This window comes from Cyprinodon tularosa, unplaced genomic scaffold (assembly GCF_016077235.1).
Source record: "Cyprinodon tularosa strain WSP-4 unplaced genomic scaffold, ASM1607723v1 ctg327, whole genome shotgun sequence".
Lineage (NCBI taxonomy): Eukaryota > Metazoa > Chordata > Actinopteri > Cyprinodontiformes > Cyprinodontidae > Cyprinodon > Cyprinodon tularosa.
This window is the reverse complement of record NW_024039038.1, coordinates 334,022-360,911: the sequence shown is the minus strand read 5'-3', so window position 1 is coordinate 360,911 and position 26,890 is coordinate 334,022. Positions and strand designations below refer to the sequence as shown.

The following is a 26,890-nucleotide window of genomic DNA, read 5'->3' as shown; positions in this document are numbered from 1 at the left end:
TAACTTTTTGGGGATCCTTTCATCATCAAATCCACTAAAGCTTTTACTTGATATAAATATAAGCTTATATGATCATGCTGCCTAAATTCAAATAACATTCTGACGAAAAAATTTGTTCTCTTGCTGCTGTAGATATCTGAGATTTACATTATTGTCATTAAAAACAATAAATAAGTGAATAATTCTTTAGTGGTTATTTCAAATGAATCATATTCTTAAAAAAACAACCCCTTTGACTTTAAATCCCAGGGTTTTCAGTGGAAGAGAGGCTATAGTGACAGAATGACTATGTATCTATCATAACCTCTGTGTGCAATGACAGCTACATGTAAATAATCATATTCACAAATAACAACAAAAAATAATGCTATAGATGGAATGTGTGGAAGTTCGGACATTTAGCTAATTATGAACTATTATTTCTCCGGCAGCTTTTTACTCAGCACTGTGGAAATTTGTGATATAAAAATAATAAATTGGTTAGCTTAGCTTTTGACTTTTTAATTTCACGTAGTATACAGCTTTTAATCAAAGACTAAAAATATTCGTTAAATGAAGAAATCATTCACAGTTTTAAATATTTATCATTCAAATTGTAATATAATTTCATATTATCAGTGCTTATTGAGCGAAAAAAATACCCCAATACCCTTATTAATACCCTTAATAATTATCTTAATTCAGACATGTGTTTCTTTTGGTCCATGACCCAATGCGACGAAGGCAGAAATGGAATCCTACCCACTTGCATTTTTGCCTTTAGAAATTCTTACAAGCAAAGAAGTTGAACACTCCTTTAATGCTACACACCAGAGATAATTTCTAATATGAAAAAATTCATAAAAAACATCAGTCTTATACATATGATTTCAAGCAATTTATTAATAATAACACGACATGATAATGCAAAGGTAGCCACATGAAAAATGAACACATTTGCATACAGAGAGTTTTAATCTTTTTGCAATCAAATAATTTACTCTTTAGAGGGACTTAGGTGGCACTTTCCCCATTATGTGCTTTTTTGTATTTTGCTGTGGTTTCAGTAACATAATATAACATTTTGGAATAAAAATGCAAATTAACAGCCCAAAAGTGGAAGCAAGGATAGCAAAGATTTCTACAGCTACGTTTAAATTTCCAGGTGAACTGACATACGCCGGAATAAAAGTTATCCATACGGCACAGAATATCAGCATGCTGAAGGTGATAAATTTGGCTTCGTTAAAATTATCAGGCAGCTTCCGAGCTAAAAAAGCAAAAATAAAACACAACAAAGCAAGAAGTCCAATGTACCCTAGCACTGACCAAAAACCTACAGCTGAGCCCAGAGCACATTCTAAAATAATTTTGTCTTTAAATTCTCCAAGGTTTTTGTGTGGAAAAGGGGGAGAATTCGCTAACCAAAGGATGCAAATGATAACTTGTACAAGAGTGAAACCCAGAACACTTAATCTCTGCTGTGCAGGCCCAAACCATTTTATCATATTTTGACCAGGAAGTGTAGCTTTAAATGCCATTAAAACTACCATTGTTTTCCCCAGAACACAAGAGAGACAGAGCACAAAGATGATGCCGAACGCTGTGTGACGCAGCATGCAGGACCACTTAGAAGGCTGCCCAATAAATGTTAAAGAGCAAAGGAAGCACAGGGTCAAGGACAAAAGAAGGAGAAAGCTCAGCTCAGAGTTGTTTGCTCTGACGAGAGGAGTTTTTCTGTATCTGAAAAAAATGAATATCACAATAGCTGTTATACATGTTCCAAATAAAGCTGCGGTAGTGAGGAGTATTCCCATAATTTCATCATATGATAAAAAAACTGCTTCCTTCTTTAAACAGGCATCTCTTCTCTTGTTTGGCCAAAGTTCAGGGGGGCATTTCACACAGGTGACAGCATCTGGAAATGTTTTAAAATTTAAGATGGCATTAGTGCTGTGGTTTTTATTGATGCAAAGGCCAATGCTTATTAATGAAATTATGAAAACAAAACAAAAGATATTTAGGAAAACCTCACTTTTTTAAAAACATTTCTTAATGTCTTACTTTTTCTCAACATAAATGTATAACATATTTTAATTTTGGTTTTAGTTTACAATTTTTAACCAGTTTTCTTCTTACATAGCTGTTCTTTTTTTTGTCAGCTCATGTATACTACAATAAATATCATGGATATTGCTGTTTGTTGCACTTGTAAATGTAATTACTTAAATGCGGTCCTTGAGTGTCTAAGTGGCCAATTTGACTAGAAGCGAGCCAAATTCTGTAAATTTACCATTATCAAGAGGGACTTTAATCTGACATATATACTCCATTGGAGCCCGACTCAATTTATTGAATATTACTGCAACCACCTCTGTGGTATGTGTAAATAGTTTTAGTTTGAATGGGGATTTGACTCAGCAAGTATACTAAAAATAAAAAACATATCACAAAGCAGAAATATTTGTATAATACCACACACTATAAATCATGATTTTTAAGATAAAACCTTGTTAAAATTAATTTAGAATTGTAGACCTTCACAAGTCACACTATTATTATCAACATATCAACAATATTCATACTGAGAGGATGAAATGTGTAGTGAAAGTATATATATATATATATATATATATATATATATATATATATATATATATATATATATATATATATATAATTTATTTTATTTTTTTTTAAGGTCAAGGTATGTGGGCAAATGTAATGCATTTATATTTTTGGAGGAAAGTAGTAGGTCTCACTTATTTTGTTACACTTTGACTGAATCCACAAAAATTGATTGGAAATTATTTTGTTAATAAATAAGATCTTGAAATTTTCAAAATAGGATTATCTATACCTGTAATGTTGCTAATTTCTCCATCAGCACATCTTATACAATCATGGCAGCAAACAGGCTTTCCTTTCTGCAGAACTTTGCGTGTTCCTGGAGGACACTTCTCACTGCAAACTGACACAGGCACCTGCAAAAGCAGCCTTAACAAAGTTATACAGGTTTCTCACAGGTATTTAAGATTACTTTAATATGTCAAAGTAAAATACAATCTAATCACAATGTATACTTTAAACACTGAAAAATAATCCAGTTAATTGCTGTAAAACTTTTTACCTTCGAAGAGCCCTGCGCCCAAAGTAAGCCCTTATTTTGAAGACTTAGCTGTTTGTTAAATTGTAAAGATGCATCATAAATGCCAACTGTGACAAAGTCCAAAGTTCCATTTTCTCTTGGCTGCCAATGCATGATTTCATACTTTGCAATAGGATCTCCATCCTCATTAAAGTAAACCTCTTCTCCTTCCTTTGTTTTGAAGTGAATATTTCGAATGACCTGCAAAATCTAAGAAATGTTAACGGTAAACATAAAATATGTATAATGGCTTGAGTATACTGCATTGCATTATTTCTACCTGCTTGAGTTTACGATGCTGTATTTCAATGTAAAAACTGATACATTGCTGTTACGCTCACCATGAATGGGTCTAGCTGCACTTGTTTGTTGCATGTTTTGTCACACCCAAGAATATTATGCAAAGCATGGGCCACTGCATACACTCCTTTATATACATTGTTAAAAATGGGCATCAGTGACATGTCAGTGAAGCTGTTTTCCATTCCAGTCAGATCCTCATGTCCAGTACATTGTTTATATTTTTCATCTGATTTCTCTCTCTTGAACTTGCAGTTAAACAATGTCTCCCAGAACTCAATATAAAAGTCATTATTTAAAGATTTGAGTGGCCTCACATCAAACATGAACTCCCTGAGACCACTCACATGTGCTTTAGGGATAGAAACGCCAATCGCTCCATCCAGGATGTGATTCTTATCCACTGTTGCAAACTGAGAATCAGAGATCCAACCTTCACTTCCCACCCACTGGTACCCAGTCAAATTGTGGTTAGACAACTCATGTATAAGTACTTCCATATCCAAATGAGCAACAAAGGCAATTATCACTTTTGAAGTTGAAGCCTTTATGGTATTGATTACTTTTTGCATTTTTTCTGTTGAATCTGTTCTAAAGAAAGAAACAGAATATTCCAGACAAATGCCCAGCTGTTCTGCAGTTTCCTTGAATATAGCCATGCCATTGTTGCCGTAATCATCATTGGTTCTAACAGCTCCAACCCAAGTCCAACCGAAATGTTTGACTAAGTGAGCCAGAGCTCTACTCTGATAATAGTCACTGGGTACCGTTCTAAGAAATGATGGATACTTGGTTTTATCACTGAGGCAAGCACATGTGGCAAAGTGGCTGATCTAAAAGAAATTATGCAAAATAAAGTACTACATAATATTTTTTTTATCTAATACTGAATTTTCTTTTTACCAGTTTTACTCACCAGTGGTATATGAAATGGTCCAATGACAGTAGCTATGGCAGTGCTAGGAGAGGAAGAAGTTTCTCCCACTATGGCTTGCACTTGTACAGGTTTCGTACATGGTTTGTCAGAATTTGAAGATAGACTTTCATTACCATTGTTCAAGGCAAGTGCAACTTTTATGCTTCTGGGAATGGAACCACAAGTATCATATATGCTGTATCCAAGAGAAATACCTGGCAGTAAGTCTGTTTTGTTATTTATCTCCTCAATTGCAAAAAGCATGGTCTGAGCAAATTGGATTTCTCTGAAATTCAAACTTGATTGTAAAAGCATTAATGTAGTTGTAATATTTGCCTCTGATATAGAGACAGTAAAATTATACATTGTAAACATTTAAAAATGTATTAGATAAAATTTACCTTATGCATTGCAGTGCCAAGGGTTTTTGTTTATAAGAGTATTGCTCATTCTTCCAGCTACTATGAAAATAGAAGATTCCTCCCAGGTTTATGTCACCATCTTTGTATAGTTGAGGGGTCTCCTGATCTCCTTGCTGCCTGCAGAATGGCTCCTCAGTCTGCGAGAAAGAGACCAGTATCAACAATTGTAACAATGCATACCCCAACTCAGGAAACCTCTGCATGAATGCTGTCTCTGCAGAATCCAGATTACTAGGAGGCATTTCATAAGCCTTCATTTAATTTGATATTTCAAAGGCCATTTATGACTTACTGATCAGTTCATAAATGAGGGAAAGTGATACTTTCTCCCTGTGGGTCTACACGGTGAAAAAAGGGGAGGAGGAATGTTAAATTGTTTAGTTAATGTAAAACCAATTAAATATTTGTAATAGGGTAAAACTATTTTTATTATTAACTATTTTCTTTAAAATCAAATTCTAATCAGGCTACATTTAAAAAAAAAGCATTTTCTATTAACACATTTATGTATCCAATAACATTTTCAGAGCTATATGTCATTGCTATAGTATAAATTAATCGCTTTTAGTTGTAGGGTCACAGATGCAAGTGACTTAGTTTTAAGCTTCATATTAGCCTTTGTCCTGTCTTTAATTACTTGGTGTTTTAATATTTTTTTTCTTTTTACTTCTCAGTTCTTGCATTTTATCCACTTGTTTCTCATTCAAATCCTCAATTATCCTTATGTCTTCATTAACTTGCAAACAAACACCTTTGACAACAATTGGTAATTGCTTTAATTTTAAGCAAATTCTACAAAGAACTCAAGTATAGCAGTCTGTGATACAGTATGTGTTCTGAAAGCTGGCTGAATACAGGGATGAGTTAGACCTCCACATGTGGGGGGGCAAGATGGTGGGATCGGCCGTTGCTTAGGATGGTGCAGCTCTAGGATTGGTTCTGGTCCCCTACTGCCACCACTGGGTGGGACGCTTCTACTTGGCGGGGGGGCTTAGGCCTCTCTTGGTTCTCAGAGTTGGTCCTCCATTGGAAGCCTGGACGGGACAGGGGGGGTTTGCCTTTAAGGCAACCTTCTCGGTCTATTGGCTGAGAATGGCCGATCTAGTCCGTTTTGTATGAGGAATACAGTATGTGTAAAGATGTGTGTGTGTGTCTGTGAGGCTGCTGAGGGTCAGTTTGGTCGGCGCTCTTAGGTTGGGTCAGGCATAGGTGTGGGGTCATGGTGGCTGCAGGGCCAGGCTTGGGCCTCCTGGCCCTGTCAGATCCCAAGTGAAGGTTGGTGTGCCCTTGGACCCTGCTCAGTGTGCTCTTTTATGGATTGACCTTGGGCATGACCAGCTGCCAGTGCATCCCATGGGCTCCCTGTTTCTATGGCCCCTGGGATGGGGCCCCTCAGGGACTGGGCCCCTTTTTCTGGGGTTTTGCCTTTTGGGAGTTGGGATCCCCCTCCACCTAAAATCACGGCACCTTCCACAGCTGTGAGTGAGACTTCACTTGTAGTGACGAAGGGTTAGTGCTTAGTGGCGATTTGGGATTGGGCCATGGTGAATCATCAAATCAGGGCTTCACTTATAATGGCTTTTTATACTTGTTGCGTACATGCTCAATTCTAAGTGGACCTAATTAGATTTGATTCATTTATAGAAGCTGTTGTGAAACAAAAAACTCAGTGTTCCCGGCATTAGGATAGATGAATTTAGAGTTGAGAATTTGAATCTGAGTTTGTTAAACCTGCTTATTGAAACGGATCCCTGCTGTATTCCGTGATACACCTGCTCCCAGTTACTTAATTATTGCATTCATTGTTCAGCAATCTCCTCGCCAAAATTTAAGACCCTCTGATTCTTCCACTCATTGCTGATTCCTAATGTTTGTTCTCTATACCTTATCCTGTGTTCCTCTCAATGGTTTACGTGTCGTTTACATTTATGTTTTGTTTTTGTCTGGCTCTTTCATATTCTGTAGTTCTTGCACTGTAAGAGCTTTGAATTCTTTATAAAAAAAAAACACAAACACAATTTTCTGCTCTGTAACTGCATTTGTGTCCTCAACTAATCATTACACAACTTGGATACAATATTGATTCTGTTGCTCAACAGTTTGAAAATTTCAAAGAGACACCAACATCCACCATTCATTAATTTTAAATTTATTGAGCACTTCTTGAAAAGGTGCATTCAGACTGGATGTAGTGTCCATGGCCAGGGTGGTGAATTTACATACTATCCCTATGTGACTTGCAAAGGGAAGCGCCGGGAAGCAGCCAGTGGTGAATCCCACATGGTGGTGGCTTTCACTCTTAGGCTCACACCTTGTACTACTTGATAGAACTGAGGCACCGCATCGAGAGGGGGAAGCGGTGATCACTGAACATGAAAAATCAGAACTTTTCTATGTAAGGCAAGGCAAATTTATTTGTATAGCACAATTCAGTACAAAGACAATGCAAAGTGCTTTACATGATTAAAATATATGAAAATAAAACAAAATCAAAGCAAGTAGAAAAATAAAATAAAATAAAAAATGCAATGTAATTGCATCATGGCAACCCTTCAGGGACTGGTTGCAGTTATGACATACATTAGGCTAAAGAACTGCAGCTGAGGTAAAGCTTTTTTCATTTGAAAGAAAGAGGAAATAATTTTAACAAAGTTAGAAATAAGGAATGTTCTGAAGAGGTTTCTTGGTGGTTTTAAAAAATATGTTTTAAATTAGCATTAGAAGATTATTGGTTGTCCTCCCTTACCCTCAGCACAGACCACAGTCTGTCACTGCCTACTCCGTAGCAGTGGTACTCTGCACTGGTAGATTTACAAGGAAGTATCTCCGAATCCAACTAACATTCAAATGCAGAACCAAAGTGATTTACTTTTTCAGCGCTTGTGCTGATTTTCAAAAAAATGATGGTACCTCCAAGGCCATTTAAAAGTTGTGCATAGAGAACAATTAGGCAGCAGTACTTGAAGTTAAGTTTCACCTGTACTTTTATTGTGAAATGCCGACAGCAAGGACAGGAAATGGGTTGCCAAAGGTAACGACGGATCCAAACTGAATTATCTGGGAGACTGATGAATTATTAAATATTAAACCTTCATTCCACCCACTAAATAAGGTAAACATGCCCACTGTTATGATGTGTCCATACAGGAGGTGGTGTGAATAGCCCCAGCGGTAGATTCACATAAAATTCCTATACAAACTGTGTGGTAAGGGGAGGTGAAGCTGAACTCCATGCAGTGAGAGTGTTTACTGCTCCACTGTCCCCTCTTGCTACTAGATACAGCTGAGGTGTTGTCAAACAGCAGCACCACATGGAGAGAGCAGAGCTGGGATCACTGAAGTTGAAATGAGCTGAACTTGTCTATGAAATCACGACATGGAAGCCAATGAGGGACGGCTGTAGGTGAAGCTTGAACAATGTTAAAAAGCCTAATAATATTGAATATCTCTGAAACAATAGTAGCACACATGACCTTTTTTTTTTTTTTTTTTTTTTATTTTCCAAATGAGCATTTTAAATGCACAAACCTGCACTAAAGAACCAACAACCAGTGAGTCTATTTGCTGAATGTTTTCCCCATCAGTGGAGAGTCAACTTTACGCAGCTGAAGCTCCTCCTCTCTGATGATGCATCCAGGGTGTAAACACTGTGCATCTGAAATGTAGCGTGGTGAACCAACTGCGGGATTTGTGGAAGTCATCACCTTCACTTTAAGCTGTCTGAATGCACCATTATATTCAGTACCAGGCCATTAATGTAATATGTTATGCAATAGCTTTATATTCTTATACGACCAGAGCACTAACATTTATTGGCTGAGATAAAAAATTATTCTGTCTTGGAATAAAATAAGCAAATCAGCATCAACAGGTTTTACTTGCAAAAATCAAGCAGCGCAATAATAACCCCAGACACCACGTCTGGTCTGAATGCACCTTAACAGTCACATGCATTATTTTCTACTCTTTTACTGTGGGACCTCTATACTGCTGCACATGCCAATCACTTTGGGGTTAATTCAAAATAATCTTTATGCCACATGCAAAATAAAAATAAAAGTCGAATATCAGCACAAAGTTGGATATAATCATCACCACCTGCTATGTGAATGTAGCCTTTGACTAAGAAAAAAAAAAAAAAAATACTATAATAACACACAATGACAGCAATGACATATTTCCTTAAGTGTGACTTTTCATTAATGTGTAAAAAATAGCTATGCAAATAAAATAGATTATGCATAAATATACTCATCTCAGAAAGCTTTGTGATCCTTTACTTTCCAAGTTGGAGTACCAAATTTATGGGTCTTGTTGATGATCAATTTTTATGTACAAGAACACACAAATAGTTTTAGTAAAAGAATAAGGGGTTCAGAACTTGACTTAAACTTTAATATTTTAAGCTTTAAGAGAAACAATTGTGTGATTTTTAATTAATTTATTTTTTTAAGAAATATATTAAAGAGCCTTCCGTGCCCTTTTACTCATCAAATGTGTTTTTGTGTTGTATTGGGGTTTAAATAAAATTATGTAACACTTTGGCAAAAAAATACAAAACAGCAGTCCATAACTCGAAGCCAAAATTGCAAATATTTCCACAGCAACACTTAATTTTCCAGGAGAGCTTACATAAGCTGGGATAAAAGTGATCCACACAGCACAGAATATTAGCATGCTAAAAGTGATAAATCGAGCTTCATTAAAATTGTCAGGGAGCTTTCTTGCTAAAAAGGCCAATCCAAAGCATAACATGGCCAAAATCCCTATATACCCCAATACAGCCCAGAAGCCTAAAGATGACCCAAGTGCACATTCTAGTATGATCTTCTCCCTGTAATATTTTGTGTTTTTGAATGGATAGGGGGGGTTGATTACTAGCCATATTACACAAATCAAAACCTGTAGAAGAGTAAGAGCTAAAACGCTTAGTCTCTGCTGTAAAGGCCCAAAACATTTTACCACATTATTACCTGGAACTGTAGCCTGAAAGGCCAACAACACCACAGTTGTTTTTCCGAGAATACAGGACACACATAGGACAAACGTAATGCCGAAGGCTGTGTGCCGTAGCATGCAGGACCAATCAGACGGCCGATCGATAAAAGTCAGAGAGCACAGGAAACACAAAGTTAAGGAGAACAGCAGCAGGAAACTTAGCTCAGAGTTATTGGCTCTAACAATTGCCGTATGTCTTTGGTAGAAAAATATCAGGCTTACAGTCACAGTTGAAAATGCACCAAGGACAGAAACAGTGACCAACATTATACCCATTATTTCTGTAAATGTGAGGAACTCAATCGGTTTTAAGTAACACTGGTTCTTCTCTTCATTGGAATTGTACTCAGGAGGGCATTTTTCACATTTTACAGCATCTGAAAGAATAAGTACATTTAGGCTGCACAGAGAACACTTTTTCAAATAAACCAACAGTGAGCTGGTAGTAATTTTGCCCAGCAGAAACACAATGAGCACCAAGGTAAAGGCTACATATCCTGCTGCCTCACTTGTACTGTTGCTGAACTCCCCCTCAGCACATGGGATACAGTCAAAGCAGCAGACTGGTTTGCCTTTAATGACTGCCCGACGAGTACCTGGTAAACAGCTGTCACTGCAAATGGAACGTGGTACCTAAATCACAGAGACACAATTCAGAGCACATTTGTTCACACTTATTATGTTTAGCATGAAAACAAATTACACAATATTTTTCCCTTTTTTAAACAGTCCAATTAATGTCAAGTTAAAGCAAAGAAACTTTATATTGACAAGAGAATCTAAATGGACTCACCTCAGGACTTTCTCCTGCCCAGATAGCTCTCACTCCGGTTTTCATCTCAAATTGCTGACCTTCAGGCCAGGAGGCATCGTAAAAACCAATAGTTTTAAACTGTATGTACCCTGTGTTATCCAACTGCCAGTTTACTAATGCGTAACGTGCTACAGGGTCACCCGACTCATCAAAGAAAACATCTTCACCATTCTTAGTTGTGAAATTTACCTGTGTTAGATAGTGTAACACCTAAAGGGAAACAGTGTGGGAGTATTTTAAGATTAGCAGTTGTGATTTAGTCCCATTGTTTGTTTTTTTTAACAACATTTACCTGCCATGGCTGAATATTTTTCCTGTCAGCACATGTGTTGTTCTGAAAAGGCCCATGTCTGTCTTTGCAATCGAATAGCATGCTCAAGGCATGAGCAATAGCATATACGGCTTTGTAGACATTATTCATCAGGCTTGCATCTGTAACATCAGTAAATCGTATCTTAACATCCCGCAAACTCTCTGTTCCACTGCAGACTTTAACACCATCATCTGGGTAATTAACTCTTTCCGGTGACAAGGTGCAGTGAAATATATCTTCCCACAACTCAACAAGTCCCTGATTTCCTGGTGTGGTGGATGGTCTGCTGTTGAGGAGAAACTCTTGAAGTCCAGGAATATGAGCATTCAGTGCTGCAAAGCCCACTGCCCCCTGAACCACAGCATAGTTTTCCTGAGAGGCAAAATAACGATAAGTAATCCATCCTTCACTTCCTACCCACTGAAGACCTGTCACATTCTGAGCATAAAGCTCTTTCATAAGTATATCAAGATCTGTAGCATCAGCAAAGGCAACTATAACCTTAGAAGTGGATTTTCTAATAATTTCCACCACTTCTAGAAAAGACTTTCTGGGATCAGTTCTGTAAATAGCTACTGAATACTCCACACATACACCTTCCTTTGTTGCTGCTTCCAGGAAGGTGGACATGCCACCATTTCCATAATCATTGTTAGTTCGAACTGCTCCTACCCAAGTCCACCCGAAATGTTTAACAAGCTTTGCAAGTGCTTTGCTTTGATGAATGTCACTTGGTATGGTTCGAAAGAAAGATGGATAGATTTTCCTGTCACTAAGACATGCACAGGTGGCTGAATGACTGATCTGAAAAGAAAAAAAAATGGCCTGAAAAATATCACACTTCAACTATTTATGTTGAACTAATTATCTTTTCGTATATTCTTTTTAAAGTTTTTACTCAAAATGAATAAAACACCCAATCACTCACCAGAGGAATGTTGAAGGGTCCCAGTGTACGTGCTATCCCTATTGTAGATGTAGAAGTGGTGTCACCAATGACAGCGCACACACTGGAGAAACTCATGCATGTCTTTTTTTTGTTTTCGTATAGATTCATTAGATTCAGTGATGACCTGATAGACAGGGGTACACTGGGGCAAGAGTCAAATATCCTATAACCAAGTTTCACATCGGGCAGCAGCTCAGTGCTATTGTTAATTTCATCTATCACAAACATCATAGTGTGTGCATACTGCAGCTCACCCATTTCCAGCCTGAAAAGAAGGAAAACATTAAAACACACAATAATAAAAGCCTAATGTTAAGAAAAAAATAGCAGAACAAAAGGCACATTTTTAAACACTCTTACCCTTTACACTGGATTGATCCTGGGTTGGTTGTGAGTTCTGGACTGACAGTGACTGGGTTCTGGTGGAAGGAGAAAATTCCCCCAATGATGATATCCCCTTCCTTAAAAAACTGAGACATCTCTTTTGCGCCATATGGGTGACACACAGGGCTTTCCCCTCTCACAGCCATTAGAAAGAAAAATAACAGATTCACAATAAGCCTCATAATTCCTCACCTGAGTCCTTGGCACGCAAAGCTAATCACACAATGAAGGTCTGACCTTTTTATGGTAGTTTTGCATCATTAACCAACAGGGAATTTATATGATTTTTCTGAATATCTTATTGGTGTCCACCAATGGCGTTGCTTGTTTTGCAACTACAGGGGAAACACACCCTAGTACCCTATTAGCTCTCCTGCAATTTTTTTTTAAAGATACTGTTAAAAATACAATTCTATAATTCTGTTTTGCAAATGTAGTGTTTGTATAAAAATCATCATATTTCAAAGAACTGAAGAGAAGCATATCATGCATGTTTCTCAAATTGATTTAAATGTATTTGTCATCTTTCCAGGACAGAGTAAGGTCAATTATTCAGGAATATGCAACTTTGTGAAGGCTAACAGGTTATTGTGAGGACAACTCCACTAGTCCCTGTGAGAAAAAGTTATCTTCTTGGGTTGGTGTTAGGTATAGCACTAAGGTGTGAATTAAGTTTAGGTTTATTTAGTTTTAGTTAGTTTAGGGCACACAAATGAATGCAAAATAAATAGTAGTCAAGTGAAAATCCCTGTAAGGATAACAAAGCATAACATCTGTGTCTATGTTTATGTGTGTGTGTGTTCAAACATTATTTTACAATATTATGCCCATTTTTTTAGGTTTAGGACTAAGATGTGAATTAAGGTTACATTTAGGTGGGGATTAGGGTTAGGCGTGTACTGGTAATGGTATGATGCAGGGTTAAGGGCTGGTTATACTTCCCGCAGCAGTGTGTCGCAGTGAGCTTGTCGTAGATATTTTTGATTTATGCCCAATATTGAAGGGTGGTCTACCCTATGTTATTCCACACCACAACGCAAGAGGGACAATCATAAACTAGCTGTGGGTCTAGATAAGTGGGGGCAAGTTTTTGCGACAACGGAGAGACATGACAAAAAGTATATATAGTGTGGTCCACTTTTTAAACCCAGACTGTTTAAAATAGTGCTGTTGCAAACGGCAATAATTTGTAATAAAAAATAAGGCAATCACAATATGTTAAATCATAAAAGTCCTTGTTTTGGATCAGTTGTGGCTACTTTTAAATGGAAAATCTAGAATTATCTTGTACTATTTTCATAAGAACATAAGTTAATACAGCATGGAAAATTTTAACTGGGGTTAGACCAACATGTGAAACATTAACATTATAAAAAAAGAATGCTATGATCTGGAAGCTGGTTCACTCTGAGATATTTTGCTTTGTCTTACGGTAAACCTCTGAATAACATTTCATTTTTATACTTGCATATGAGTGAATGTACATATATGAACAACAAAACACACAAATAGTTTTAGGTGACATATTGTGGCATGGGAATATTACATCAGAAAAAAAATGCCTTTGAGTGGTGTTAGCTAGCTCTGGGTACACTGGATAAGGGTAGCCACCAGTTCTATAAAGTATTGTAGCGGCTGGACGAAGAGGTGCATTATGGGGCACTGTTTTGGGTTGTTTGCTTGTTTATTTCTTTGTTATTCTGTTTGAATGTTGCTCATGTTGTTTATTGTTCATATTTGCCTCAGTTCATGCTGTTTTGGGGGTGTGTGTTGAGGGCATGTGAGTTTCACACTGAGTGATAAGGCTGTTGGGTTTACTGAAGTGTTGTGCTGCATCCCTAGCGGAGTTGTTGAAGAATAATTAAACACTGAAAAAGAAACTGATTAGCCAGTCACTTCATTTGGATGGGATTAAACTGATTTCAGATAATAAAGTAAAAAATCTTGGTGTTATTTTTGATCAGGACCTGTCATTTAAATCCCATATCAAAGAGGTTTCTAGAATTTCCTTCTTTCATCTGAGGAACATTGCAAAAATTAGAAATATCCTGTCCAGGGGTGATGCTGAGAAACTAGTCCATGCATTTGTTACTTCAAGGCTGGACTATTGTAATTCTTTACTATCAGGAAGTCCACAAACTGTAGTTAAAAGCCTTCAGCTGATCCAAAATGCTGCAGCCAGAGTTCTAATGAAAATAAAAAAGAGAGATCATATCTCTCCTATCCTGGCTTCTCTTCATTGGCTTCCTGTTAAATCAAGAATAGAATTTAAAATCCTTCTTCTCACATATAAAGCCTTAAATGGCCAAGCTCCATCTTATATCAGAGATCTGATTGTTCCTTATGTTCCTAACAGAGCACTTCGCTCTCAATCTGCAGGTTTACTAGTGGTTCCTAGAATTTCTAAAAGTAGAATGGGAGGCAGATCTTTTAGTTATCAGGCTCCTCTCCTGTGGAACCAACTACCAGTTTTAGTCCGTGAGGCAGACACCCTGTCTACTTTTAAGGCTAGGCTTAAAACTTTCATTTTTGATAAAGCTTATAGTTAGGGTGGCTCAGGTTATCCTGAGCTATCTCTATAGTTATGCTGCTATAGGCTTAGACTTTTGGAGGACATAGGGACCCCCATTTCATCATTCTGCTTCATTCTCTCTCTGTTCTCCTATTCTGCAGAATCTGTTAGTTCAATCTCTAACCTTCTGCTCTCTCTGCTTTTCCTCAGAGTAGCTTTGCCTCGTCTGTTCCTGTTTGGCTGTGACGTCATCCTGGAAAAAAAAACATCAGCTGTGCTGCTTCTATCAACACCCTTGTTAATAGATGTTGGAGATCGGCCTGTTTTCCAGTGTGGTCCTGTTTCTCTGACCGTGACTGAGTGGATGTGCTCTCTTCGTCCTCTGGCATGGGAGCTGCCTTGGAGCTCGTCTGCCTGGCTGTGTGTTTCCTGGACGGGGCCGCCTTTTACAGCTGCTTTTTGTATCTCTGCTTCTGTCTCCTTGAACCCCAGTCGGCCTCAGCAGATGGCCGCTCACACTGAGCCTGGTTCTGCTGGAGGTTTCTTCCTGTTAAAAGGGAGTTTTTCCTCTCCACTGTCGCTACAAGCATGCTTAGTGTGGGGGATTGTATTTGAGTCAATGAGTCAATGCAATCAACTGGTTTTCCTTAGATAGAAAACTTTGTATCAATTTGACTGTATGATCTGGTTGAACTGTAAAGTGCCTTGAGATGACATGTGTTGTGAATTTGGCGCTATATAAATAAACTGAATTGAAATGAATTGATGAAATCAGTCAACTAAGCCTGATTATTTGTAACACTCACCGGCGTTACATTGGTGTCAGAAGTGGGATGATGGATCCAGCCAACATCCACGGAGGAGCACAGGAGCTCATAAAATCTGCGCAACACAGATCTGCGTGGATAGCGGAGCAGTGGAGAACCCCGAGTCGCCCAGATGGTTCCAGCGGCCTGCGAATGCCTCATCGTGAAACAGCACAAATGGCTGAAGATGGTGGCGAACAGAGCTCCAAGTCCAATTCACAGCCTACTGCCACGAAGACTGCTGTGAAGCTGCCCAAGTATGACGACACGAACCAGCTGGAGCTGTACCTGAGGCAGGTTCGAATTGCAGCGGCACACAACGGCTGGAGTGATCCGGAAACCGCCACACACCTGGCTCTCGCTCTGGAGGGTGAAGCCCAACAAGTCCTACTGGACCTGGCGCCAGAGGAGGAAAATGATGTGTGCGCACTCATCACGGCGCTGGAGCGGCGATTCGGGCGGCATACAGCTGAGACAGCGGAAAGAGAGAAGTTAGTTAGCCGCAGCCGCCGGGAAGGAGAAAGCCTCGGGGCCTTCGCTGCTGACATCCAGCTACATGCTCGTCGAGGATACCTGAGTTTTCCTGTGGGGGCGCAGGAAGAATTAGCACTCCACGCGTTCCTGCAAGGGCTCAACCCGGAGCAACTCCGCCAGCATGTCCGCCTCGCTGGGACGAGAGTTGCTCTGCGGCATTTGATCAACTCCGAACGGCCCTGACCGAAGCTCCAGTCCTGGCCTATCCGGATCCACACCGACCCTTTATTGTGGACACCGATGTCAGCAACACTGGGGTAGGTGCAGTGCTGGCGCAGCGAGGAGAGGATGGGGAGTGCGCGGTAGCCTACTTCAGCCGTGCCCTCAGCCGTGCTGAGCAGAACTATTGCGTCACATGAAGGGAGTTGCTGGCTGTTGTTTTGGCTGTGCAACACTTCCGCCCATATCTCCAAGGCAGCCGCTTTACCCTGCACACAGACCATGCTTCCCTTACCTGGCTGTTAAGTTTCAAGCAGCCGGAGGGCCAGGTGGCACGGTGGTTGGAGACGTTACAGAGTTATGACTTTGACCTCCAACACCGAGCTGGGCATCACCATGGCAACGCTGATGCGCTCTCCTGACGACCCTGCAAGACGTGCAGCTACTGTGACCGCCAGGAGGAACGAGACCAACTGCCAGCTGTGGCGGCTGCTTCTGCTGTGGAGGGCCTGGAGTCGCAGTCCCCGATGGAGCTACAGCAGCTACAAGAGGCCGACAGGACGCTGGCTCATGTAAAAAGCTGGTTGGTAGCGAGCAGACAACCGGAGTGGCCAGAAGTGTCAGCTCACAGCCCAGAGCTGAAATCGTACTACTCCCAACGGAACAACATTGAGCTTCATGACGGTCTGCTGTACAGGCGGTGGCAGGCTCCAGACCGAGGATCCAACATCCTTCAGCTGCTGATTCCCCAAGTGCTCCGCTCTCAAGTCCTCCAACTGAGTCACGGTTTGGCAGCCTCGGGCCATTACGGGATTACAAAGACCCTTCGCCGGCTCAGGGCGCGGTTCTATTGGCCTGGTTGTCGCACTGATGTGGAGTTATACGTCCACTGCTGTGACAATTGTACCGCCCGGAAGGGTCCAACCCAACGCTCCCGAGCACCGCTGCAGCAGTACCTGGTGGGAGCCCCAATGGAACGGGTGGGAGTGGACATCCTCGGGCCGTTTCCAGTGACTGAGTCCGGTAATCGCTACATCCTCGTGGCCATGGATTATTTCACAAAGTGGCCCGAGGCGTACGCGGTGCCGGACCAAAGCGCAGCAACCACTGAGGAGAAGCTGGTGGAACAGATGTTCACCTGATTTGGAGTTCCTGCAGAGCTCCACAGTGACCAGGGTCGAAACTTCGAGTCACAGGTGTTTGGTGAAGTGTGCCGGCGGCTGGGGGTGCACAAAACTAGGACGACGCCACTACATCCTCAGAGTGATGGACTGGTACAGCGGTTTAACCGTACCCTGGCCACGCAACTGGCAATTCTAACAAGCACTCACCAACGAGACTGGGACCGTCACCTACCCTTGGTCCTTTGGTCCTACCGCACTGCAGTTCAGGAGTCCAGTCAGTGCACACCTGCTGCCCTCATGTTTGGGCAAGAGCTCCGTACACCAGTAGATTTGGTGTTCGGGGCCCCACCAGAACCCGAGATTGTAGGTGGACCAGAGATGGACTACTACCGCCGGCTGAGGGACCGCCTTCAGGAGGTCCACGAGTTCACTCGACAGGCGCAGGCTGGCGCCGGCGTAAAACAAAAGAGGGCCTACGACACACGCTGCACGGGACAGGTGTTTAAGCATGGAGACAGAGTGTGGGTGTATTGCCCTATTCGGAAGAAGGGTGTTTGTCCCAAGCTGAGCAGCCACTGGCAGGGACCTGCAGAGGTGGTGGGTGTGCTGTCTGATGTGGTGTACCGGGTGCGCCTGCCTGGACGCCGGCGAGCGGTGGTACTGCATCGTGACCGGCTGGCACCGTACCACCCCCTTGCCCCACCGACTGTTCAGAGAGACACTGATCCTGTTTCTGAGGAGCCAACACAGCACCAGACCGTCGCAGAGGACAGTGGGCGGCCGGCGCGGTTGAGCCGACTTCCTGTTCGTTTCAATGATTTTGTTATGACTGATGGGGTCGCCGGGGACGTCTGACCCCTTAGGAGGGGGCTATGTAGCGGCTGGACGAAGAGGTGCATTATGGGGCACTGTTTTGGGTTGTTTGCTTGTTTATTTCTTTGTTATTCTGTTTGAATGTTGCTCATGTTGTTTATTGTTCATATTTGCCTCAGTTCATGCTGTTTTGGGGGTGTGTGTTGAGGGCATGTGAGTTTCACCCTGAGTGATAAGGCTGTTGGGTTTACTGAAGTGTTGTGCTGCATCCCTAGCGGAGTTGTTGAAGAATAATTAAACACTGATGAAATCAGTCAACTAAGCCTGATTATTTGTAACACTCACCGGCGTTACAGTATTTTACAATCAATTTTAGATTGCTAATGAACGATGTTAAACTTCATTTGGGTAATTGGCTTTCTTAAACATCCTTATACAAAAAAAGCACCATCAATTATAAAATACCACTAGGATCCCCCTGCAACTACAACACACACCTAAAGCCACCCATAATATGTTTTTCTATTGTTGTTGGGCATTTCCATTCATTTCTAACCAATTTTTCCCCTAATGTAATCCTTACACCAAACTTAACATCTTAGTCCCAAACATGACCCTTGGTCCTAAAATAGCAATGCCCATTGTTAGATCCAGGCATCAGGCCCACAAAGAGCAGTTGGTCCCCACAACCTGCTATTTTTTCAGAAAATGGGCCCCACAGTGTATCATGTACAAGAACACACACAGACATTTATATAGATAGTTGCATGCATAGCATGAAACAAATAATAAACAATATCTATAACAAATGACTTTAAAACATGGTTTTATTGTTTTTCTTAAAGAACAAATAGCTAGAGTTCATGGCTCTGAAAACAAAAAGATACCAATGTATTCATACTAGTGTATTATCAGACTTGAAATTTTGTAAAAAAATACAAGAAGTACAGATCTGCCATATATTAGTTTTATATAGATAAGCTTTTATTTAACAAATAAATACATGCACACTAGCAATAATTGTGACTTTACAAAAGTACACAAAGGAAGATATCTTAATGAAACAGAAATCATACCGAGGCTATATAAAAACCTGTGAACTATTTTTGTCACAATAAGATTTAAATGTCTTTGTCATTTGAGAACAACAGTGGTGTCAATACCAATTTACTTAAAGAAAAATAAAAAACATGTAAAAACTGGATAGCTTCGTAGCTATTAAGCACTAAAATACATAAACGATATATTCTTCTGAAATTGGATCATCTATATTGGTATTAGTAAAAGGTTTTGCCCCACCGTACCTCTTTGAGCTTATACATCCTCATACAGCTACTCGCTCTCTAAGGTCAGCTGCTCCTGAGAGAACTTAAAACTAAGCAGAAGCTAAGAGGGAACCACGCTTTCGCTGTTGGAGCTCCAAAGGTCTGAAATGACCTTCCTCAGAACATCAGACAGGCCTCTTCTGTTTTATTTTAGCTGCTTTGTCTTTTATCTGTACTGTTTTATGTTTAATTTTTCTGTACACCAATTTGGTCTACTGTGGTTGTTTTACAAGTGCTTAACAAATAAAATGGGATTGGATTTGTATTGTGGGTCCAGTATAGTGAACTTGCTAGTGTATGTTAAATTGGCAGAGTGTTCAATACCTGTCACAACAAAAACTAAAGGTTATTTTTTTAATTATTTTAATTGCCACACAAAACCCAGACATAAATAGCCTAGCAAACAAAGTCAGATTCAATGGTTTGAGGATTATATTAAGCTTCTATGATACCACAAAATGTCAAATCCTTTTATTCGAAACCAAGTTGTTAAACTGGAATCTTAAAGGGATATCTCCCACTGTACGGTTATTACTTATGTGAACATGCTATAGGAACTAAGGAAACAGCCCTAGGCTGGGTTAAATCTTATTTTTCCATAAAACATTTTTGTAGTACAGGCATGTCTTTTAAATGTTCAGCTTTTGAATCCATATTAGACAGAAGTGATTGTATGTGGACTGGACTCTGCTTAGTCATTTCATCAGGATGGTATCTAATTATTCCCCATTAATAACATAAAAACATGTTATTTTTAATCTTTCAGTCATGCGGAAAGGCTAGTCACTGCATTTGTCATGTCAAGGTTGGGCTACTCAGGAAGTGTACACATTTGGAGTTAAAAGCCATTAACTTATCCAAAACATTGTTGCAAGAGTTCTGAGGGCAGTTAAAAAAAACAACAAAAAACTCCCAGTTTAGCCTACCAATTTAATGTCTTCCCATTAAATTGAACTTAAAATACTCCTTACCGCATATATATATAGCACCAAATCATAATTCTCCATCTTCAGATTTCTGATTGTTCCTTATGCGTTTCTAACTGAGCAATTCACTCCCCGTTTGCAGCTTTACTACTAGTTCCTAGAATCAGCCCCTTCTGTGGAATCTTTACCAGTTTGAATCCAGTAGGGCAAAATCCTGCCTACTTTTCAGACTACATTTGCTACTGTTGTATTTTTTATGAAGATTGTACAATGGTTAGAGTGGCTTACCAGGATAGCCGGAGCCAGGCTGTTGGCACACAATGATGATTTCTCCTAAATTTTGCAGAACTTGTTATTTTCAACTTTGAATACTTTATAAACTCAGCTTTTTTCTAGTCATGGTAGCTGCTTACGACCATGAGCTCTGTTTAGCTGGGACACCATTATGGAGAGATGCAACAGCTGGAATGCTGCTATCAACAACCTGAATTATAGATAACAGCATCTGGCCTGTTTTTCGTTGTTTAGTAGACAGAGCTATAGGATAAGCTTTTATTGTGACTAACAATGTGCCCTCTTTGATCCTTTGAACTAAAAAAAAAAGCAGCTAAGAGCTTGTTTACTTAAATCTCTCTTAATTTGACTGAGCTACCTATGCAGCCAGTTTACCATCACCTTCTGTATTATACAAAATATTTATGGATCATTGCAAAGAGCATGATTCTGCTGGAGGTTTCTTCTTGTTAAAAAGTAGTTTTTTTTTCATTTTGTCATCACTGGATGCATGCTTGGTGTAAGAGTTGCTGCAACATTAATGAAACAATGCAAAGGAATATATACTTTAACTACATGATCACTGAGAGGAGCAAATTTTGTTAAGTCAGTGACACAGGTCAATCAGAAAATTGATAAACAATCTGGCTTGATAATTTGATTAAATTATCTTTGTAAGTTGTCATGATCTGACATGTTTTGTGAATGTAAATAAAGTAAACAAAAGGGATAAATACATTATTTGCTATTGCTAATCTAGGTCAAGTGTTTGGGGATTATTATTATCATTTATTAAAATAACACTGACTAAAAAACAAGAAAAAATGAAATAATTCTGAATCTGAATTGAAGACCATTAAGTTGACTACTGCGGTTTTTCAACACCTAATAAGCTAATGTTACTGTTTTCTTCCCATCATATGGTTTTTAGTATTTCTCTCAGGTTTTAGAAGTAAAATGTAACATTTTGGTGCAAAAATACAAAAAAGGAGTCCAAAGCTTGAAGCTAGGATTGCAAATATCTCTACAGCTACAGTAAATTTACCTGGAGAGCTGACATATGCAGGGATAAAAGTGAGCCATACAGCACTAAATATCAGCATACTAAAGGTAATGAATTTGGCTTCATTAAAATTATCAGGTAACTTTCGAGACAGAAAAGCAAGAACAAAGCACAGTGAAGCCAGAAGTCCAATATACCCTAGAACAACCCAAAAGGCTATAGGTGAACCTAAATCACACTCTAAAATAATCTTTTCATTGGCATAAACTGTGTTCTTATGTGGAAAGGGTGGGGCAAAAGTTAACCAGATCACACAAATCAACACTTGAATTAAAGTACAGCCGAGAACACTTGTTCTCTGAAGAGGCGCTGAACACTGAGGGATTGTTTTTGCTGGTCTTTTAGCTTTAAAGGCCATCACCACAGTTATAGTTTTAGCAAGTATACATGAGATGCACAGAGCAAAAGCTATGCCAAAAGCTGTATGTCGAAGCATGCAGGACCACTCAGTGGGCCGACCAATGAAAGTCAGAGAGCAAAGGAAACACAGAGTCAGGGAGAAGAGTAGCAGGAAGCTTAGCTCAGAATTACTGGCTTTGACAAGAGGTGTGTGTCGGAACCATAGAAAGATACACAGGATTATAAGTGTTAAACTTGCTCCACATAACGAGAAGGCAGCTAGGATAGCCCCCATAGTCTCCTTATATGAAAGGAACTCAATCACCTTTGGAACACATTTGCTATGATTGACATTCGACCAGTACTCCAGGGGACACTGTGAACACTCTGCAGAATCTAACCACAAAAAACAAGATCTGGAATGGGTTTGTGTTATTTTCATACTAGAAATGTAGGAAAACAGTGAAATATTTATTTTACTCACTGCTAGTGTTGCTGATCTCTCCAGCGGCACATGGGAGACAGGAGAAGCAGCATATGGGTTTCCCCTTAATGGTTGCTTTTCGGAAACCCGCTGGACAATTCTGACTGCAGACAGACAGTGGCCTCTACAACACCAATGATGGCAAAAAAAACCCCCCAAAAACATCAGAATCAGTTTGCAGAAATGTGTTGTGAATTGATGCCATATAAATGAACTAAATAAAAAACAAGCAAACATAAATCACTTAAGCTGTTGGTACACAGACAAACAGTAACTACTTTTTATCCTATTGTGCCAAGCGACAATTGGAGAATATGTTTTTGCTGGTACCTCCATGGATTCTGCTGCCCATGTGATGTTTTTTCCATTCATGCTTAACTGCTTTCCGTTTGGCTGCGAAGCATCATAAATCCCAACTGTTGTGAAAACAATGTCTTTTGCAGCATTTCTCTGCCAGTTTACAAGGTCATAAACTGCGGCTGGGTCTCCATTTTCATCAAAAAACACTTTCTCTCCCGACTGAACTGTAAAACGTATGTCCTGGAGATATTTTACAACCTACAAATAATTAACAGATTTAAAGATACATTTTAAAGCAATTCTAAAACTATCATGAAATGTTTATTTCAAAAATGAAATTAATTGTTAACCTGTCTTGGTGCTATATAATCGTTCAAGTTACAAGTGTAGTTTACTTTTCCGTCATTTTGCTCGCATTTCAACATGTTATGTAAGGCATAAGCTACTGCATACACAGCTTTATACACATTGTTGGATATCCGTAGTTCAGAAACATCTGTGAAAGCATTATTTGTATCTTGAAGGTTTTCAGAGCCAGTACATAGCTTTGTGCCAGGCATATTAGACTGGAAACTGCATCCAAAGCTCGTTTCCCAGAACTCTCTCAGTAAATTGCTCCGGGGTTCCTGCTTAGGGTTTACCTGTAAGAGAAAGCCTTCTAGGCCTGGAATTTTTGCCTTTCTTATTGCAAAGCCTAGTGATCCACTTAGTATGCCAGAGTACCTTGCTTTCGCCAAATGAGCTGATGTAATCCAGGATTCACTCCCAACCCACTGTAATTCAGTCAGATTTTGAAACAAAGCTTCTTCAAGCAAAACATCCATCTCATCATAAGCTAGAAACGCAACTAAAACACTTGCAGTACCTCTACGGATAACTCTGACCACCCTCTTGACATGCTCTCTGGAACCAGTCCTTGAGATGGCTTCAGAGTATTCAACACAAATCCCCTCCTGACTTGCAGCTTCAATAAAAGTTGCCATCCCATTATTACCATAATCATTATCACTTCTTACTGCCCCAACCCATGTCCATCCAAAGTGCTTTACCAGTTTGGCTAGTGCTCTGCTCTGGAAATAGTCGCTGGGAATAGTTCTGAAAAAGGAGGGATACTGCCTTCTGTTGCTGAGGCAAGCACATGTTGCAAAATGACTTATCTATAAGAAAAAAGAGTAACACCAAGAAACATTCAGTATGTTGAGAGATACTTTCTAGTTTGCCATATTGTTACAAGTATTTATTGAATCTTCAGCTTTGTGAAATTTTGTTAGTCATTATCAACAGTATCCTAAGCTCCATTGATGCTGGATAAATATAAGTATTTACCACTGGTATTTGAAAAATCCCTAATGTTTGTAACATCACAATTGTTGTAGAGGACTCAGAAGTTCCAACGACAGCATGAACAGAGGATTGACCAGAGCAGTTTTTTTCAAAAGTCCTTTCCTCTCCATTTATTAAACCCATTCCCACACGTGTAGTAGACAATGTGGAAGCACAGCTGTCGAATATCTTATACCCAACTGAGACATTTGGAAGTAGAGAGCTTCTGTTGTTAATTTCCTCAATAGCAAATATCATTGTTTGAGCAAAACGAAATTCCCTTAAATTAATTCTGAAAAAAAAGACATTTAAAATGTTATGGATTTTATTGTTGTTAAAATTTGATTAAAGTTAATAACTATGAGTGTGTCTGTACCTGGAACAGATGAGAGGTTCAGGTGATGCATTCCAGGAGAGTGACGGCTTTGAGATTTGGCTATGAAGGGAAAAGGCTCCTCCAATAATGATATCTCCTTTCTTAGACATAAGAGGAACCTCTCTGCTCCCCAGCATCTCACAGAAAGCAGCTTCATCCTGTGCTAACCTTCCAATAATTACAACAAATATTAACATTACAAAAAAGGGTTCCCACATGTTTTATTTCTAGAACTCACTGAACCAGATTCTCCTTTAAATAATGCGTTTTATACATCTAGAGGAGATAATACTCTTATCCAATCAGAGTGGTGATGATGTAAGTGCATTCATTTAATTCGCTTTTTTTTTTACTATTTTTTTAATATTACTGTATTGTAACATGTGTTAAAAATGTAAAGATGCAACGTTTTCACGTTCCTAAATTTATATTATAAATCTTCTAAAACCCTAGAAAGGGTTGCAGTTTTTTAAGGTTTTATCTTTTACTCAAATCAACTATATTTAACAATATATAAATTATCATTAGTATTTTTTAATTTATTTTTATTTTTTGCTTATTAGGTTCCTATGTATATTCCAAAGTATAAATGTTAATTTAAACAAGTTTTCAAATGATCAAAATATGACTTCATGTTTACAAGGTCACTTACCACACATTTTACCATGTATAGAAAGATATTACCAAAATGGAAAAACAAAGTAAACAAAACAACAAAGGCTACAAGCTAATGCTGCTCATAGACAATATAACCGTGAAACTTAAAGGGATTCATTTCAACCTGTAGTCAATTTCTGACCTACAAATCACCTTATTTGTTAAAAAGACTATAACTATACCTATTTTGTCTTCTCAAACTCACTGAAACACGTAAACATAAAACACAAAATAACTTCAAAGAAATGTGAAAGTAGTATCTGAGCAGTTTTAAAGTGAGCTACAAAGGCTTAGATGGTACAACTATACTATATTAAGTATTACAACAGGATTCTATGTTATCCATAGTATAAATAAAATGACAAATTCAACAGCAAGCACATAAGTTTAAATTTAGAAAACTGTTATTTAGCTATACAAATAAATTTATTTCTTCTTTCTTTGGAGTGTCAGAACTCTACAATCATAAAACAATCTGTACTGTAAACTGAGTTTTGAGATATTCTCTGAAAGTTTCGTTAACCAGATGAATATGGCGTACAGAGCCAATCCTTAACTGAAAAAGCTGAGTCACAAAAAGAGGTACTTTGAGTTTTTGTGAGCTCTATTCTCCATGCATAACGATTCTTTGGAGCAGTACAACTGTAACAGTACCCATTACAATTACTGATTTGTCTGTTATAACTCAAATAACGACAACTGTCAAGCAATCCTAAAGGCTTATCTGCACCTGATTAATGTGAAAGGCACACACTACCAGGATTTTGCATAAGGAAAGAATAGTGGATATAGGAATTTTGTTTAAAGAAACATGTAACAAAATTTTATGCAGTCTATTTATATAGAGCCAATTTACAACACATAATTTCAAGGCCCCTTACAGAGAGAATTCAACCAGATGGTACAGTCAGATAGGTTCAAAGTGTTCTATCTCAGGAAAACCAGCTAATTGCATCGACTTAATGACTTGACAGGAATGCTTCACACTGAACATGCATGCAGCGCCAGTGGAGAGAAAAAAACTACCTTTTACAGGAAGAAACCTCCTGCAGAATCTGGCTCAGTGTTAGTGGCCATCTGCATGGCCAATTGGGGATTTAAAGAGAAATAGGAACAAAACAAAACATAGCAATATTGGGGAAGTACTCACACTGCTAATTCCAACAAAAGGGTTTGACCGCTGATGCAGATTCTTTATAGCTTTTTAAGTTGCTCCAGTACAATACAAAATACTCACTACACTAGACAGAGACAAAAAAAGCATAACCATGTACCAGGCAGAAACAAATCTTTTGCTCTGCTCTGGTTCATTGGAAGCCGGCCAGGTAGAGACAATTGCAATCACACAAAACATCAAAAAGAACATCAAAAGGATCCAGTTTGTCATAGTTAACAGGTAACGGTAAATCAGTGACTACTAATTTGAGCATAAATTGTATATTTCCCCCAAAAAAGAAGGCAGGTTCATTGGATGCACATTATTTGTAATTCTGCATAACAGGAAACAGATTTGTAATTTCGATCAAAAACTTTCATTGTATGCTGAATGCATAGGTTAGGCAAAGTTTTGTCAAATCCAGTGAAAACAACTTCCAAGAGCGCCATCTCACATCTTCAAAAGAAACTTTTTGTAGAAGGCAGGGATCAAGAGAT

At 39.1% G+C, this 26,890-nt stretch overlaps 2 protein-coding genes across 3 annotated transcripts; both read right to left on the bottom strand.

The window, feature by feature from the left end:
- Positions 1 to 972: 972 nt before the first annotated feature.
- LOC119788830 (extracellular calcium-sensing receptor-like) lies at positions 973 to 23,086 on the bottom strand. Its single transcript, XM_038293485.1, has 8 exons — positions 22,912 to 23,086; positions 22,582 to 22,705; positions 4,745 to 4,902; positions 4,344 to 4,641; positions 3,469 to 4,260; positions 3,110 to 3,337; positions 2,840 to 2,963; positions 973 to 1,897 (listed from the first exon to the last, which is right to left on the bottom strand). The coding sequence occupies exons 1-8, from the start codon at positions 22,947 to 22,949 to the stop codon at positions 984 to 986; spliced, it is 2,676 nt and encodes an 891-aa protein (XP_038149413.1). The 5' UTR covers positions 22,950 to 23,086; the 3' UTR covers positions 973 to 983.
- LOC119788829 (extracellular calcium-sensing receptor-like) lies at positions 4,824 to 12,420 on the bottom strand. 2 transcript variants are annotated; one of them, XM_038293483.1, is made up of 6 exons: positions 12,200 to 12,420; positions 11,819 to 12,104; positions 10,870 to 11,694; positions 10,557 to 10,787; positions 9,739 to 10,396; positions 4,824 to 4,902 (listed from the first exon to the last, which is right to left on the bottom strand). In XM_038293483.1, exons 1-6 carry the CDS (start codon positions 12,403 to 12,405, stop codon positions 4,898 to 4,900), a joined length of 2,211 nt encoding a protein of 736 aa, XP_038149411.1. In that variant the 5' UTR covers positions 12,406 to 12,420; the 3' UTR covers positions 4,824 to 4,897. The 2 variants fall into 2 exon arrangements, with proteins under 2 accessions (XP_038149411.1, XP_038149410.1); XM_038293482.1 differs by lacking the exon at positions 4,824 to 4,902 and having other exon boundaries at positions 8,960 to 10,396.
- Positions 23,087 to 26,890: the final 3,804 nt, after the last annotated feature.

Bases quoted from the DNA above. Each gene is read 5' to 3' on its own strand.
- LOC119788829 (XM_038293482.1), bottom strand. From the start codon at position 12,405: ATGAGGCTTATTGTGAATCTGTTATTTTTCTTTCTAATGGCTGTGAGA. The intron at 10,788-10,869 runs GTAAATGTTGTT...GTTTCCCTTTAG, and splicing joins AAAATATTCAGCCATGGCAG to GTGTTACACTATCTAACACA. The intron at 10,397-10,556 runs GTGAGTCCATTT...TCTGTGATTTAG, and splicing joins GGGCAGGAGAAAGTCCTGAG to GTACCACGTTCCATTTGCAG.
- LOC119788830 (XM_038293485.1), bottom strand. From the start codon at position 22,949: ATGGAAAAAACATCACATGGGCAGCAGAATCCATGGAG. The intron at 22,706-22,911 runs GTACCAGCAAAA...TTGGTGTTGTAG, and splicing joins GGGCAGCAGAATCCATGGAG to AGGCCACTGTCTGTCTGCAG. The intron at 3,338-3,468 runs GTGAGCGTAACA...AACATTTCTTAG, and splicing joins TGCAGCTAGACCCATTCATG to ATTTTGCAGGTCATTCGAAA.